The sequence below is a fragment of the Castanea sativa genome, chromosome 11 (genome assembly GCF_040712315.1).
Source record: "Castanea sativa cultivar Marrone di Chiusa Pesio chromosome 11, ASM4071231v1".
Taxonomy (NCBI): domain Eukaryota; kingdom Viridiplantae; phylum Streptophyta; class Magnoliopsida; order Fagales; family Fagaceae; genus Castanea; species Castanea sativa.
In genome coordinates this window covers 51,598,080-51,610,813 of record NC_134023.1, presented here as the reverse complement: position 1 = coordinate 51,610,813, position 12,734 = coordinate 51,598,080, and the positions used below count along the sequence as shown (strand labels likewise).

Here is a 12,734-nt window from a genome sequence, read left to right as displayed (position 1 = left end):
TAAAATAATTTCTTAACAAGCAAATGTGCTTGTTAAATAACCCAATATATATAAAAGACTTGGGTATACACTTTTAACCAATTCTATTATCATTACAAGTTTGACAAACAAGACAAAGGGACAAACCTACGTTACCCCTTTTTTCTTGGATAAAAGTATCTTTGTTGATCCTTGTTAAAGCATATTCCTCTCAGGATTCCTCTTACATTTTTTTCAAAATAAAATACTTATCGATTGGCAGGATTTTATACAAGTGTGAACAATGCTATAATTTAAGAACATGAGGCATCAGATCCAAGAAGAAGACTCATAGACTAATAAGGTGAATCTTGGAAGATTACACTTTTTTCTATTTTTTTGGGGCAAAAGGTTGAATGTCATTTGAAATGATTAGTCACTCACACTGGCTTTTAGCACGCAATGTCAGTGCAAATCCAAACTTGTAGCAGGTTAAGTCAGCTATGAGGAAGGGTTACAGCCCGAATGTCTTGCTATTAGTTAGTATAATCAAATGTTGTCTTTGATTAATAGTACAAATATTTTTTGAGATTTTTGTTTACTTTTATCAATAGTTGGGAGGGAATGGGTTGATTTGAATCTTCGGTGTAATATCATGTGTGAATTGAGTTAAAAAGTTTTTGGAGATAATTAATAATAGAATTATTAACAAGCAAAATAAATAATAATAATAATAATAATAATAAATCATTGTTATTGAAGCCTCAAAATCATTGTTGTAAGGTCACAATTTGTACCTACACCTAAGATTAAGATTGGGATAGGCCCAAAAAGCCCAATACAATGAATTTGTAAAGAGTGGGCTTTAAACGTAAGTTCTAGTGATTTTAAATAATAATGATGATGGGTTAGATCACAACATCATATACATGGAGTAGTTTATATAACAGTAATCGTTCTCGGACTCGAACCGAGAATACTGGACCTTATATTTCACTTTTCTCAAGTATAAATTACAACTATTAATCTTTAGTTTTACAGTGTTGTCTTCTCTCTTTTTTCCAATCCCCCTTTTTTCGAGACCTCTCTCCTTCTTATACTCCCTCCTCTTTTCCATTATCACTCTCCACGTGTAGCTCTAGGCAATTTCCCTGGATACTTGTCTCATCCACATCTTCATCTTCTTGTAGCTTTTAGGTAATAGCAGTAAGGCTGACGATTACTGTTCAGATATCACTTCCTCATTAATGCGACTAGAGATTTAGGTACAGAGCATTTTATGCAGTAGTAGCAGCTTTCTTCAAGATATTTCCTATCCGTTCTTCTTCACTGTTCCCTTGTAAAACATATCTTCATCTACAAGACCTTCCAAGACATCATTATAGTCGACATGACGTACCATCTGACATTCAATTCATCTAGCTGGGAAGATACCCCTTCTCGGACTACTTCTGCAAACCCATTACACAATAATTTGCTCATGGGCGCTTAAGCTTGACATCCTTACTACCATCAATTTGTCCTCAGACAAGCAAGTATCCTTAGATCAAGCCCATGGCCCAAAAATACACCTTGAGCCTTTTATCCTCCCAGTTGTTATTTAAGAAAATCAAAATTAAAAAAAAAATCAAAATCATTGTTATTTAAGGATGAATAGTGATTCAAAATGATAATATAAGGTTCAGAATTTTTATCTTACACTTACCATTTTCTTTTATTTGGGGGGGATTTTTTCGAGAAAAAAATGGATGAAGAAAAAAGTTGGTTAGCATTTGTATCAATCTGGACAAAATTCCTTTAAAATTTAGCATAATAAGAGAGTGAATGGCAATTGTTACGTGTAGAGAAAAAATAACAAAAAAATTATATTTTAATGAAATATACTGTCAAACTGTGAATAAAGTTTTTAAAAAAATGAATATGTAAAATTTATAAAAAAAAAAAAAAAAAAAATTCTTACGCTAAAATAAACTAATACGAATCGAATGAATTACGAAACATAAGAGATATTATCAATAAAATATATATATTTTTTTTTTACGTTAAAGAAGTCATGTCATGCAATTTGAATGGAATAATTGTTCATAACCGCTAAAATTATTGAGAAAGAATACAGCTTCTGTTCTATGTCACACCCGACTCAGACGCAGGAGAGAGAGAGAATGAGGTTGAATGGTTGCTACTAAGAATTACTCGACTAGACTATAGCGAAAAGTTGCACGCATGCACATCAGTACTATGCGCTGTATGTTTCCCAACGCTTTATCAATCATTCACGTGAAGCTACGTAATTGTCCTGATTAGCTGTTTGCCTTTCTTTCTTTCTTTCTTTCTTTTTTTTTCTTTTTTCTAAATCTTCATACCTCGACATAACCCATTTGCACCGAAAGATAACAAAGGGATAGCATTAGCATTATTCTCAGTCACCACAGCTAAAAGCACTTGAGAAAGATCAACAGGACATTTGAGCCCACATCAAATAATAGATTATATGCCGTGGTGGCTTCAGGAATTTTTTTCAAGGTGTTCCTAAAAACTTTTCTCAGAAAATTTTTTTTTGAATGTGTGGTTTTCTTATCAAATATTTGCCCATAATTCTAGCAAAATAATAAATAATAAACTATAAGTTTATTTGAAATATTAATAAAATTATTAATTATTGTTGTTTATTTGTTTCATTAATTTGTTTATTTTTTATAAATTATAATTTGTTATATTGTTGTTTCATTAATTATAAAATTATTAATTGTTGTTTAGTCTAACATAATTTAATTTGTTTGTCTTTTATAATATATTGGTTAATGATATTGCTTTAATTATTGTTGTTTAGCGTAACAATAAACTATATTGCTTTAATTTATTTATCATTAATTATACTACTTTAATTTATTATATTGTTTAGCCTCATATACATATTACACTAAAAGAGCCACTCATTACACATCTCATGTGCAACACAATAATTAAAGCAGTGTAACTCAACCCCATGTGCCCATCTACCCCCACCCCACTCATGAGGCAAGCACATTAATACAAGCCTCATGCCTGATGCCCCAATTATAATAGCCAACTGCCAATCAGAAAATTTCACAATCACAAATTACAATACACATTACACATATCTCACTAACACCAACACAAATTGACCAACACTAACGGATAAGAATAAGATAAAAGCCAAATTTAAAAAGTAAATAAAAAAAAGGCAAAAAACAAAATATTAATAAATCTACCAATCACTAACTTATAGTTCAAAAGAGAGAGAGTTAGACACTTAAAGAATAAAAAGCTCATTCATTAATTTTATTTCATTTCCTAGATTTCATTTCAGATAGAGAGAGAGAGAAAGTGAGAGAGAAAAAGAGAGAGAAATACCTTGAGATCCCGATCACTGAGCACCGAGCACCGAGACCGGAGCAGCTCTGCGATCCCGATCTGCGATCTGCGATGAGTGATGAGGCGCGATCTCTGATGAGGCGATGAGGTGGCGGAGGCACGATCCGCGATCTGCGATGAGGGCCATAAGGCGATGAGGGGCGATCTGCGATGAGCAACGTGCGATCTGCGATGAGGCGCGATCTATGATGAGTGACGACGAAGACGAGCGAGCTACGGCGACGACGAGCGAGCTGCGGCGACGACGAACGAGCTGGTACTTTGGTTTGCTTTGTATTGGGGTCTGGGGTTTGGTTTGCTCTATCTGTATTGGGGTTTGGGATTTGGTCTGCTTTGTCTATATTGGGGTTTGGTTTGCTCTGCAAGCGACGTTACCGTGTGTTTTTTTTTTTTTTTTTTAGATTTTAGTTCAAATTTTTTTTTTGGGTTTTTTTTTTTTTTTTTGCTTGAAAGTAGAACAAATAAATTTTTTTTTAAAAAATTGAGGGTGTTCCTGATATCTTCCTATATAAAAAATTTTAATTATTACATATAAAAAAAAAAATTTCAAGTCAGGGTGTTCCTGGGAACACCCTAACTTGTACATGGCACCGCCACTGATTATATGGTCCCTTGAATAATGTTAAAGTACTCGTTCTTAGAGCATCTTAGCAAATTCTCTAAATTTTTGTACTGTTTGGAGAATGAATAATGACATTTAGCTATTATCTACTAACTTTTTCAAATATACTTTCCAACAAATTATCTATCACATTCTTTATCTCATTTAAATATTATTTCTTCATTTATTATTTATTCTTTTTTTAACAACTACACATCTTCTAATATTTTTTTATTCAATATCTGATTATTATAATAGAAAAAAAACATTTGAAGAGTGAATAGTAGCCCATCAAATTTGATGAACTACTGTTCACGAGCCAAAAAAAATCAAAGTATAAAGAAGTTGTTGGAAGCTAGTTTTTTGGTCTCATTCTCTATTATAGGCAATATTTTACCTTTACATATACCATTAGAGATGCTCTAAGAGGTTAAGTTATTAGAAAATGTTGAATTTAATTACTTAATCATAATTCTAACTCTCCCGTTCAAGTCCTTATAATAAGTGAGACTTGAACTCAGATCTCCTACTTTAATATCATATTAAATTACCTATTCTCTTAAAAGTTTAAGCTCTTATGAAATAGTGAATTTAGTCACTTAAAAATGATGCTAACACCCAAATCCTCAACTCTAAATACTAATGATTATGCCAAATGCTTGGAGCTTAATTGGCACCTTCCAATTTTAGCAAAAAAAAAACAAAAATAACACATTCCCATATACAAAGTCCTTGAAAATCTAGGAAACAAATGATTTCGAGTTGCGAAATTAGAAGCATATTGTACCTATGCCAAAAAAAACATAGTTATATATATATATATATATATATAGAGAGAGAGAGAGAGAGAGAGAGAGAGAGAGAGAGAGAGTAGAAGGTGTATATTTATTCATCTGCTGAATTTGTGAACATCTGATACAACAATCCAAAGCAATTTCCTGTACAGATACATTTTTCCTTGTCATCAAAAGAGGAATGATAAAATCACAAAATTGAAAATTCCTCGTATATACATTGTCAAAAGAACCCCAAAACTAATAACAGTAATACATAAAAAGAGCCTTCCGTCAAAAAATCCCAGCCCTTAACCAATTCCATATTACCTCAGAAACCCAAGTAGAATAATTTTATGTAAATCTATTTGATAGCATAGGAACGGTTGCATACTGTCTGGAGAGCCTCTGTAAATAAGGCCGAGAAATTGGTTAATGCTCCGAAAACGCCTGGCAAGCCCGTCTGAAGATTATTTAGCGTCATTGCTCTTGTCACCTCTACGGCCTTTGAATGCCTCAGCATCTCATCTTCCACCCGCCTTTGGCAGGCTGTGAGCTCAGATTTCTTCTCAGCAAGAGGGTCCCGGGCATCCAATGCCTGCCCATTGTCAGGCCCGGCATCAGGAAGCCCAATACCTACCATAGAGTATGAATTGTAGAACTTCTTTTCTATATTTCTAAGAGATGAAGCCTTTTTCTCAAGCTCCTTTGATGCAGTTTCGGTACGTTTTCTGATCTTGAATTCTTCACTTTGTTTTACGGTTATTACATGGACAACATTGACAAAGCTCTTGATAGCTTCAGAAGCAACCGTGTCTGGAACACGTTCAAGGGCAAGCTTCCACTCATCACAGAAGGCATATACATCAGAGGTTTCCCTGTTGGCATTGATGTTGTCATTGTCAACTGGTAGAAGGGTGAGCTTGAACCACCCATGGAGGGACCGGATGAAATCCCGTTGAAATCTTATAAGGCGGCAGAAACTGGAGTGCCAGGCAGAGACAGCTGATTCAAGGTCACGAGTTGCCTGCCGATGTAACTCAGAAGTTGAATCAACCTTGGTTGACTGATTCACAAGGCCCCGGACTTGCTGCACAATATCATTTTGAACTTCATGGTACTGGTGCATTGATCGCCACATGTACATAAACCTGCACACAGTATGACATAACACATGAATACATGGATTAATTCAGGAGTCCCAAACTCCTTCACGGTCAGCTCATTACCTACTCACAATATCAAGATATGGGTCATTATTATAATGCAGATCCATGAATGCTGGTGAATATACCACATCTACTCACTTTCTACTCAATGTTAGTTGTGAACTTATCAAACCAGAGGGCAATGACTATGGTCACCTCAAGATCGGGAAATAATCAGCAAGGGCAGCAAACTATGCTCCTCTCCAGTGAAATTCCATTCCAAAAAAATAATATTTTCTTTATTTTCCCACCCCATTTGTTTTAGAACCAGGTCAGAAAGTTTAATTTTCTAAATCGTTCTTATTACAGCGTATGTCCACCAAGAAGTTCCCACTTGTACAGCATATACATGTCAAGAGGATGAAATTACAAAATTACAGAGAGCTTCAGAAGCTTTGAAGCAAACTTGTCAGGCAATGCATTCAAGCTCTGAAGGCCTTTCTAGTAGGCAGAAGCTACCACGCTGAATGGACCCACAGATAAAAAAAGGGATCTCATTATAAAGCATCATTACCAGAGACTCTTTGTTCATTTGCATTTACATCGTTCTAAAAGAATAACATAATCAATAGCCCACGAACACTGTTCCTACAAGAATCAACCCACAATCATTATGCTGTTTACTTTGGTTTCTATGCTTTATTATAATGCCACCATGTCGGCCCTACTCAATGGTTTGGAATAATTACAATAATGATCATGATCATGATGATAATAACAATAATGATAATTTCTTGAATTAGTTAATCAACATCTAAGCAACTAGTCCATTCACCTAGAAACAGACAACTGTGGGTCATATTACAGTCTCATGTACTCACTTCTACCCATTAATTACCTTTGGGCCCAAAAGGCCTGCAGATCAAAGGAAACATAAACACCAGAGAGGTGGAGTTATGGGCCCCTGTCAAATTTAAAGATGCAGACAGCAATTGAATAGTCCAGTACAATAAAGCACATGTAGCTACAGAGGGTCTGAAGCAAGTGGCACAGCAGAGCAGTGGTTCACAATGCTTCAACCACCAATTCAAAATGCCAGTGATCAGAACAAGCACGTTTTACATGAATTTTTCAAGTCATGCTTCATTACTTAAATATGACAGGTGCTCACCATAACACCACAGATTATGTACCATAACAAAGTGAGAAATGTACAACCACACTACATTGACATTGGAGAGTCATACAAGTGATATATTTTTTGATCACACAAACTAGCGATCAAACTTGAGATAGACAATATACCTAAATTTGAAAAAATTGGTAAGAATCCAATGAAATTTGGGATCAATTTTAAAAGTCAACTTTTCCATTAGGCTCAAAATTTGAAATATTTTAGGTACGTCAAAGTGGTTATTATTTTTAATAAATTCAGAAATTCAATCCAGCTATATTAACAAGTATTTAAAACAAGACAAATTTTGGTGAGGAGAAATACCCTTTTAGTTCAAAACTTAAACATCACTCTAAATTGATTTTATGGATTTACCTTGATTATGTTAAGGCAGCATTATGACTCATGAGCATGGTTTTAAAAACCGGACCTTCAACCGGTCCAGTAAAAACCGTAAAATGTGGGAACCAGACACTTTTTCGGTTCTTTGACAGTTCCGGTTTTTAAAACCATGCTCATGAGTGATCTTATTGCCACATCCCAAGGATGTTTTAACTGTATTTGCATCATCCCATAATCTATGCACATCATTAGAAGAAATAAAAAGAGAAGAGACATACCCATGACAAAGTTCAACAAGCTGAGGAACAAGATCAGAGTCTCTAAGACCAATGATAGCAGTTGAGGTGGTAGAGACAGCCTGGGATGTGACAATCCTTAGTGACTTCAGCTTATTTATTGAAGCCTTGGTCTTGTCTAACTTGGTTTCATCCTCTCCTTTGTATTCCTGACTCTGTAGGGCGGATAACTTCTTTTCACACTCAATCTTCACACCTTCTCTAGCCTAAAATTCATAAACAGATTGTTACCTGCATCAGCACTTAACAATTTGAAACCATATAGTTTCAATATAAATTAAATGTGACAGCACAAATACATCTTACCCTCTACCTAGCACTTACAAAGGCAGGAGGTGTCACCTGCGTTAGAGCTCATTGCCAAATATTTTTAATCTATATAAATATAGCCACTAACTGAAAGCTCTTTCACCCGTCATATAGAGCCTATAATGTCAAGAACATTGTAACATAGTGGCATTGCCTATTCTCCTTTATTAGGAGAACCAGCCAACCAGGGTTCAAATCTCGGTCCCATTATTGTAATTATTGAATTATAAAATTAAAAAAAATCACTTGTAACGACCAAATAATTATAAGAACATAGATGTGCTGAAGAATAGTGTTCCAACTGCACAAAATTGTCCTAAAACAATTATATAGCCTCCTTCATGTTACATGGAAGAAAAAAAAAATCTTGATTACTAGCCCAAAAAATCATAATAATAATAATAATAAATAAATCCTTTGCCACGAGCACAAGAGGATAGTCCTTCTGGGTAGTTAATTTAAGTACAATCCTTGAAAGATGTCAAGGTGTAGGAGAAAATCCATGGTATATAGGGCATATGCAAGTGTGGAACCCACTTCCTACGTGAGAGGGTGGTTAAATATGTCAATTTACTATCCACTATCTCGAGCTCGAGGCGTATAGGCTGAGCTTATTTTCATTAATTTATTTTGTTTAAAAAACCATAAACCGTGTAAGTGTACTGTTGTACTCAGAAAAAAGACAGTTTTAAAGTATTATCCCCAATCAAATAAATACTAGAAAAATAAACTGAAACAAAGGTGCCCTAAGTTAGTTAACTCAACCAACCCACATGCACAGGTTGTCAATATCAACCTGACAGTTTGTCAAGGGCATTATTGTCATTATTCCAAATACATATGAAACCAAATACCAAGAGATTTACACCAAAAGATTCATATTATCAAGAAAGTATGGGTTCTCGGTGAATTTATTCACCCCCATGTTAGTGAGATATATGTCTAGTAAGTTCCGAGGTATATAAGATTTTTTCGTGCCTGTAACGCATCGAACACTCTATAGACCATGGCGTGGTAGATTGAACTTATGACCTTTGGATTTACATTACATCTCAAATCAATGAGCTCACAATTTCCGATTTTTTTCTGCCCATAACACCTCGAAAACTCTATAGACCATGGTGTGGTATGTTGAACTTACAACATTTGGATTTATATCACGTCTGAAATTAATGAGCTCACAATTCCCAATTCCCCCTTGGGTAATTTTCTAAGGGTCCAATTAATGTGTAGCTTTAGAGTATATATTAAACTATTTATTTTTGAAAATATTTTTTATTTTTGAAAAATCTGTTAATACTTTTTTAATTTTTAAAAAATAATTAATTATTGTATGCGCGGCAAAATAATTTTTTTCTTTTTTTTTTTTTTTATGTACCAACAAAAAGGGTTTATTTTTTACTAGCATATGATAACCCACCATCTAGTAGGGTCATTTTCGTCAATCTCCCCAAACAAAAAAAATCACCATCACAATGAAAGGGCATTTATTACGTTACACTACTGCTAGTCAAACAGTCAAACTTTGCGGTGTAGAGAATTGAGAATTTACCTTGACTTCTCCGTAGAGCTTCTTCTCCCAAGCTAAGAGTCGGTCCAGAGTGCAGCAGAGGCTTTTTGGACCGCCCGGTTCATCTAGCGAACCGGCGTCGAGCCGGTACCTAACCGCCAGCGGCGGTTTTGAAGTCCAACTCGAGCTCAAGTTACTCAACATACTATTTGAATGATACACAGTCTCTGCAATAAAAATAATTATTTAAAAAATTTAAATTTAAAGCATTTTCCTACATTTTCTCGGAAACCAAACAAAGTTTTTTCAAGTGGAAAGCAGAAAATGAAGGAACTCAGTGACTCACTCTTGAGCTGTCTGAAACTCCGATCGAGCTGAGCTCGGCCGACCTCGAGCATCTCGGAGACCTGGTCTCCGGCGGCGGCTTCTTTATCGAAGTACTCTTTGATCGCCTCCACGATCTCCTTCAAGTCCTTGTGCCTCACCACCATCCTCCGGTCCGATATATCTCCGGCCGTGTAGCTCATCCCCGCCGACGAAGACGACGCCGCGGCGTCCTCCAACTTCTCCGATCTCGTCGGATACTTCCGCGGCAACTCCGACCTCACCGACTCCGCTCTCACCGACGAACCGAAATTCGACCTCGCTCCGATCTCCGATCTCAAATCCCTATCATCCTCATCACCGCGCCCACGCGCTCCTTCTTCGTTGTCCTCCTCTTCCTCTTCCTCATCAGACGAACTCGTCGTCGTGCTGTAATGGTCGCCCCACTCGCTACACTCCACCTCCTCCCTCTGCTCCGTCGTCGTCGTCTCCGGAATTTTCCGATTGTTCTCAACCTTCTTCTCAAAGAAATCGTACTCCGATTTCTCCGTTCCGTGTCCATCGTGCACTTCACCTTCGTGTTCTTCGTCGTCGTCGTCGTAGTCAAGATCCAAGTGGTGGCTCCGGAGAGGATCGCCGAGAGACTGAGCGCGCTGGTGGAAGAATTCAGAGTCGGGAGGCGAAGGAGGGTAGAAATTCTCCCAGTTCCAAACCGACGAAGCTTGAGACTGCGAAGGCGTACTCGAATACGTCGAGCTCGCCTGGTACGCCGTCGGTCCATAATTACCAAAATGCCCAAAGCTCTCGCTCCTCGGCGTCGAGGAAGCCAAGCTCGATTCCGACAGTATGTGAGGCAGCTTCGGCTGCCGTCGTTTCGCCACCTTCGCCGTCGTTTTGACGCGGCGCGGAGTCGATGAGGCGGAGAGTATGTGAGGGAGCTTGGAGGTTTGGATGGTAGGAGAGGGAGATGGCGAAGGAGAGAAACGAGGATGTGGTTGAGGCTGCTGTGGCTGTGGCGGAGGTGGAGGTGGAGATTGGGAAGGGACACGTGGCGGGATGTGAGTGGAGGGGGAGTGGAGGAGGACGGCGGGGGTTTGGTGAGAGACGGAGAGGTGTTCGCCCTGGGCGAAGGTGAAGAGAGCGGAGCCGGTGCGGTGGAGGGACCTGATGTAATCGGCGTGCGCCGCCGCCAAGTGGTGGCGAGCGTAGACGGCTTGTTTCATTAGGCTGCGCCGCTCCTTGCACCGCCGTACTGTGTCCTCGTTGTCCAGCTTCGACGCCGCGCAACCCATTTTTTTCTTTTTTTTTTAATTTTTATAATTTTATATATTTGGGTTTGAGTTTGAGGTGTGTTGGTTGGTTAGAAATGGAGAGTCAGATTGATGAGTGAGAGGGAGGGAGGGAGTGTGAGAAAGGGAAAGAGGGTGTAGTGTAAAAATAGATAGGTGGACTTATAGGACTACTGTGTTGAATAAGTGTTGGTGCCTTTTCTTTCCTTTTGTTTTTTTCTTTCTCTTTCTTTTTCTTTTCTTTCTTTTTTTTTTTTTCTTTTGGGGGGATTGGCTTTTTTTATATTTGAAAATTTTCCTTTTTTTTTTTTAACTTTTTCTATCTAATTTCTATGTTTGAAAGTAACTTGAATAGGAATAAATTAGTTGAGGAGAGTTTGGCCATAATATTTTTTTTTTTTTTTTAGAGATAGTTTCTATATTATACCTATGACGTTTATAATTGGTCTTTATCATTAAATTAAAACACTAACTTTTTTTAAGTAAAGAGTAATACTTATTAGAATATATTCATGTGTGTTCTAATAAGTATTATTGTTTACTAAAAATAAAAATAAAAAATGTTTATCGTACATTGGATATGTATATCTAGTATCCGCTGTTTATAATTTCGATCTACAACTACAAAGGTTAGGTCATTTTATAATTGTACTCAAGTTATGTAATATATTATAAACCCGGTTTAAAACACTAATATTATTATTTTTGTGTGTGTTCTAATAAGTATTACTGTCTACTAAAAAAAAGATCAAGACACTAATTGAATTTTTGGTGTATGATAATTGCTCTTTATCATTCAATTAAGCCATCAATTAGTTTTTTGGTGAACGTGGGATAACAAGAGACTTTACTTATTTACTAGTTGAGCTAAGGTGGGAATCAAATCTCAAATCTCCATTCAACAACAAGAGACTTTATTCGTTGAACTAACTAAAACTCACAGTTTAGCCATAAATCTAATGGATAATGGTATTTTTTTTTACAGTGAGTGTTCTATATTTTTTTCTAGTGAGTGGGGGAAAGAGATTTGAATCTTAAGTGTGTCATTTGGAACCACCGAAAGGTGTTGACGATGCTTTTGTCTTGGCTTTCTATTTGATTAAGGATTAATAATGTCTGTTGATTTAACAAATTCAATATGGCCCTCAGATGTCTATCAAAAATTGACTACATGATTAATATGAAAACAACTTCAAAGTTTAAGAGGTCCAAAATCTACTGTAATCTTTAAAAGTGACCAGATTGGGCAATAATTTAATGGGAAATGATGTGGTTTATAAGTGGGTTCTATATTTATCTATGTTTGATAAAAGAGTTAATAATGTGTGTTGGTTTTGATTAATTAAATATGGGCTGCAAGAGATTGCTTTTTGTTTTTGTTGGTGATGTGCTGGGATAGGGATAAGGGGAAAGGATCTTCTAACAAATTATGTAGGGCCTATTGGCTGCTGGGGTTTGATTATTGAGTTTATAAGATTAGACTACTATAGCTAGTGTACTACTGGATTTTGTTTTCTTTAGAATTAGGTCTAGCTGTGTAGGGCTGATTTTCCCTTTTTTTTTAAAATTATTTTTTCACGGTTGGAATTTGTTACATTTCAGTGTTGGGTGTTA

General features: G+C 36.4%; 1 protein-coding gene across 1 annotated transcript; it reads right to left on the bottom strand.

Annotated features, from left to right (window-relative positions):
• Positions 1-4,822: 4,822 nt before the first annotated feature.
• LOC142615673 (nitrate regulatory gene2 protein) lies at positions 4,823-11,304 on the bottom strand. The gene is made up of 4 exons (XM_075788424.1): positions 9,854-11,304; positions 9,550-9,734; positions 7,671-7,894; positions 4,823-5,879 (listed from the first exon to the last, which is right to left on the bottom strand). Exons 1-4 carry the CDS (start codon positions 11,121-11,123, stop codon positions 5,093-5,095), a joined length of 2,466 nt encoding a protein of 821 aa, XP_075644539.1. The 5' UTR covers positions 11,124-11,304; the 3' UTR covers positions 4,823-5,092.
• Between the last annotated feature and the right edge of the window lie 1,430 nt (positions 11,305-12,734).

Excerpts from the sequence above, each read along its gene's own strand:
- LOC142615673 (XM_075788424.1), bottom strand. The coding sequence starts at position 11,123 with ATGGGTTGCGCGGCGTCGAAGCTGGACAACGAGGACACAGTACGGCGG. Across the intron at positions 9,735-9,853 it reads GAGTTTCAGACAGCTCAAGA|AGACTGTGTATCATTCAAAT; the intron begins GTGAGTCACTGA and ends TTTTTATTGCAG. Across the intron at positions 5,880-7,670 it reads CTTGTTGAACTTTGTCATGG|GTTTATGTACATGTGGCGAT; the intron begins GTATGTCTCTTC and ends TACTGTGTGCAG.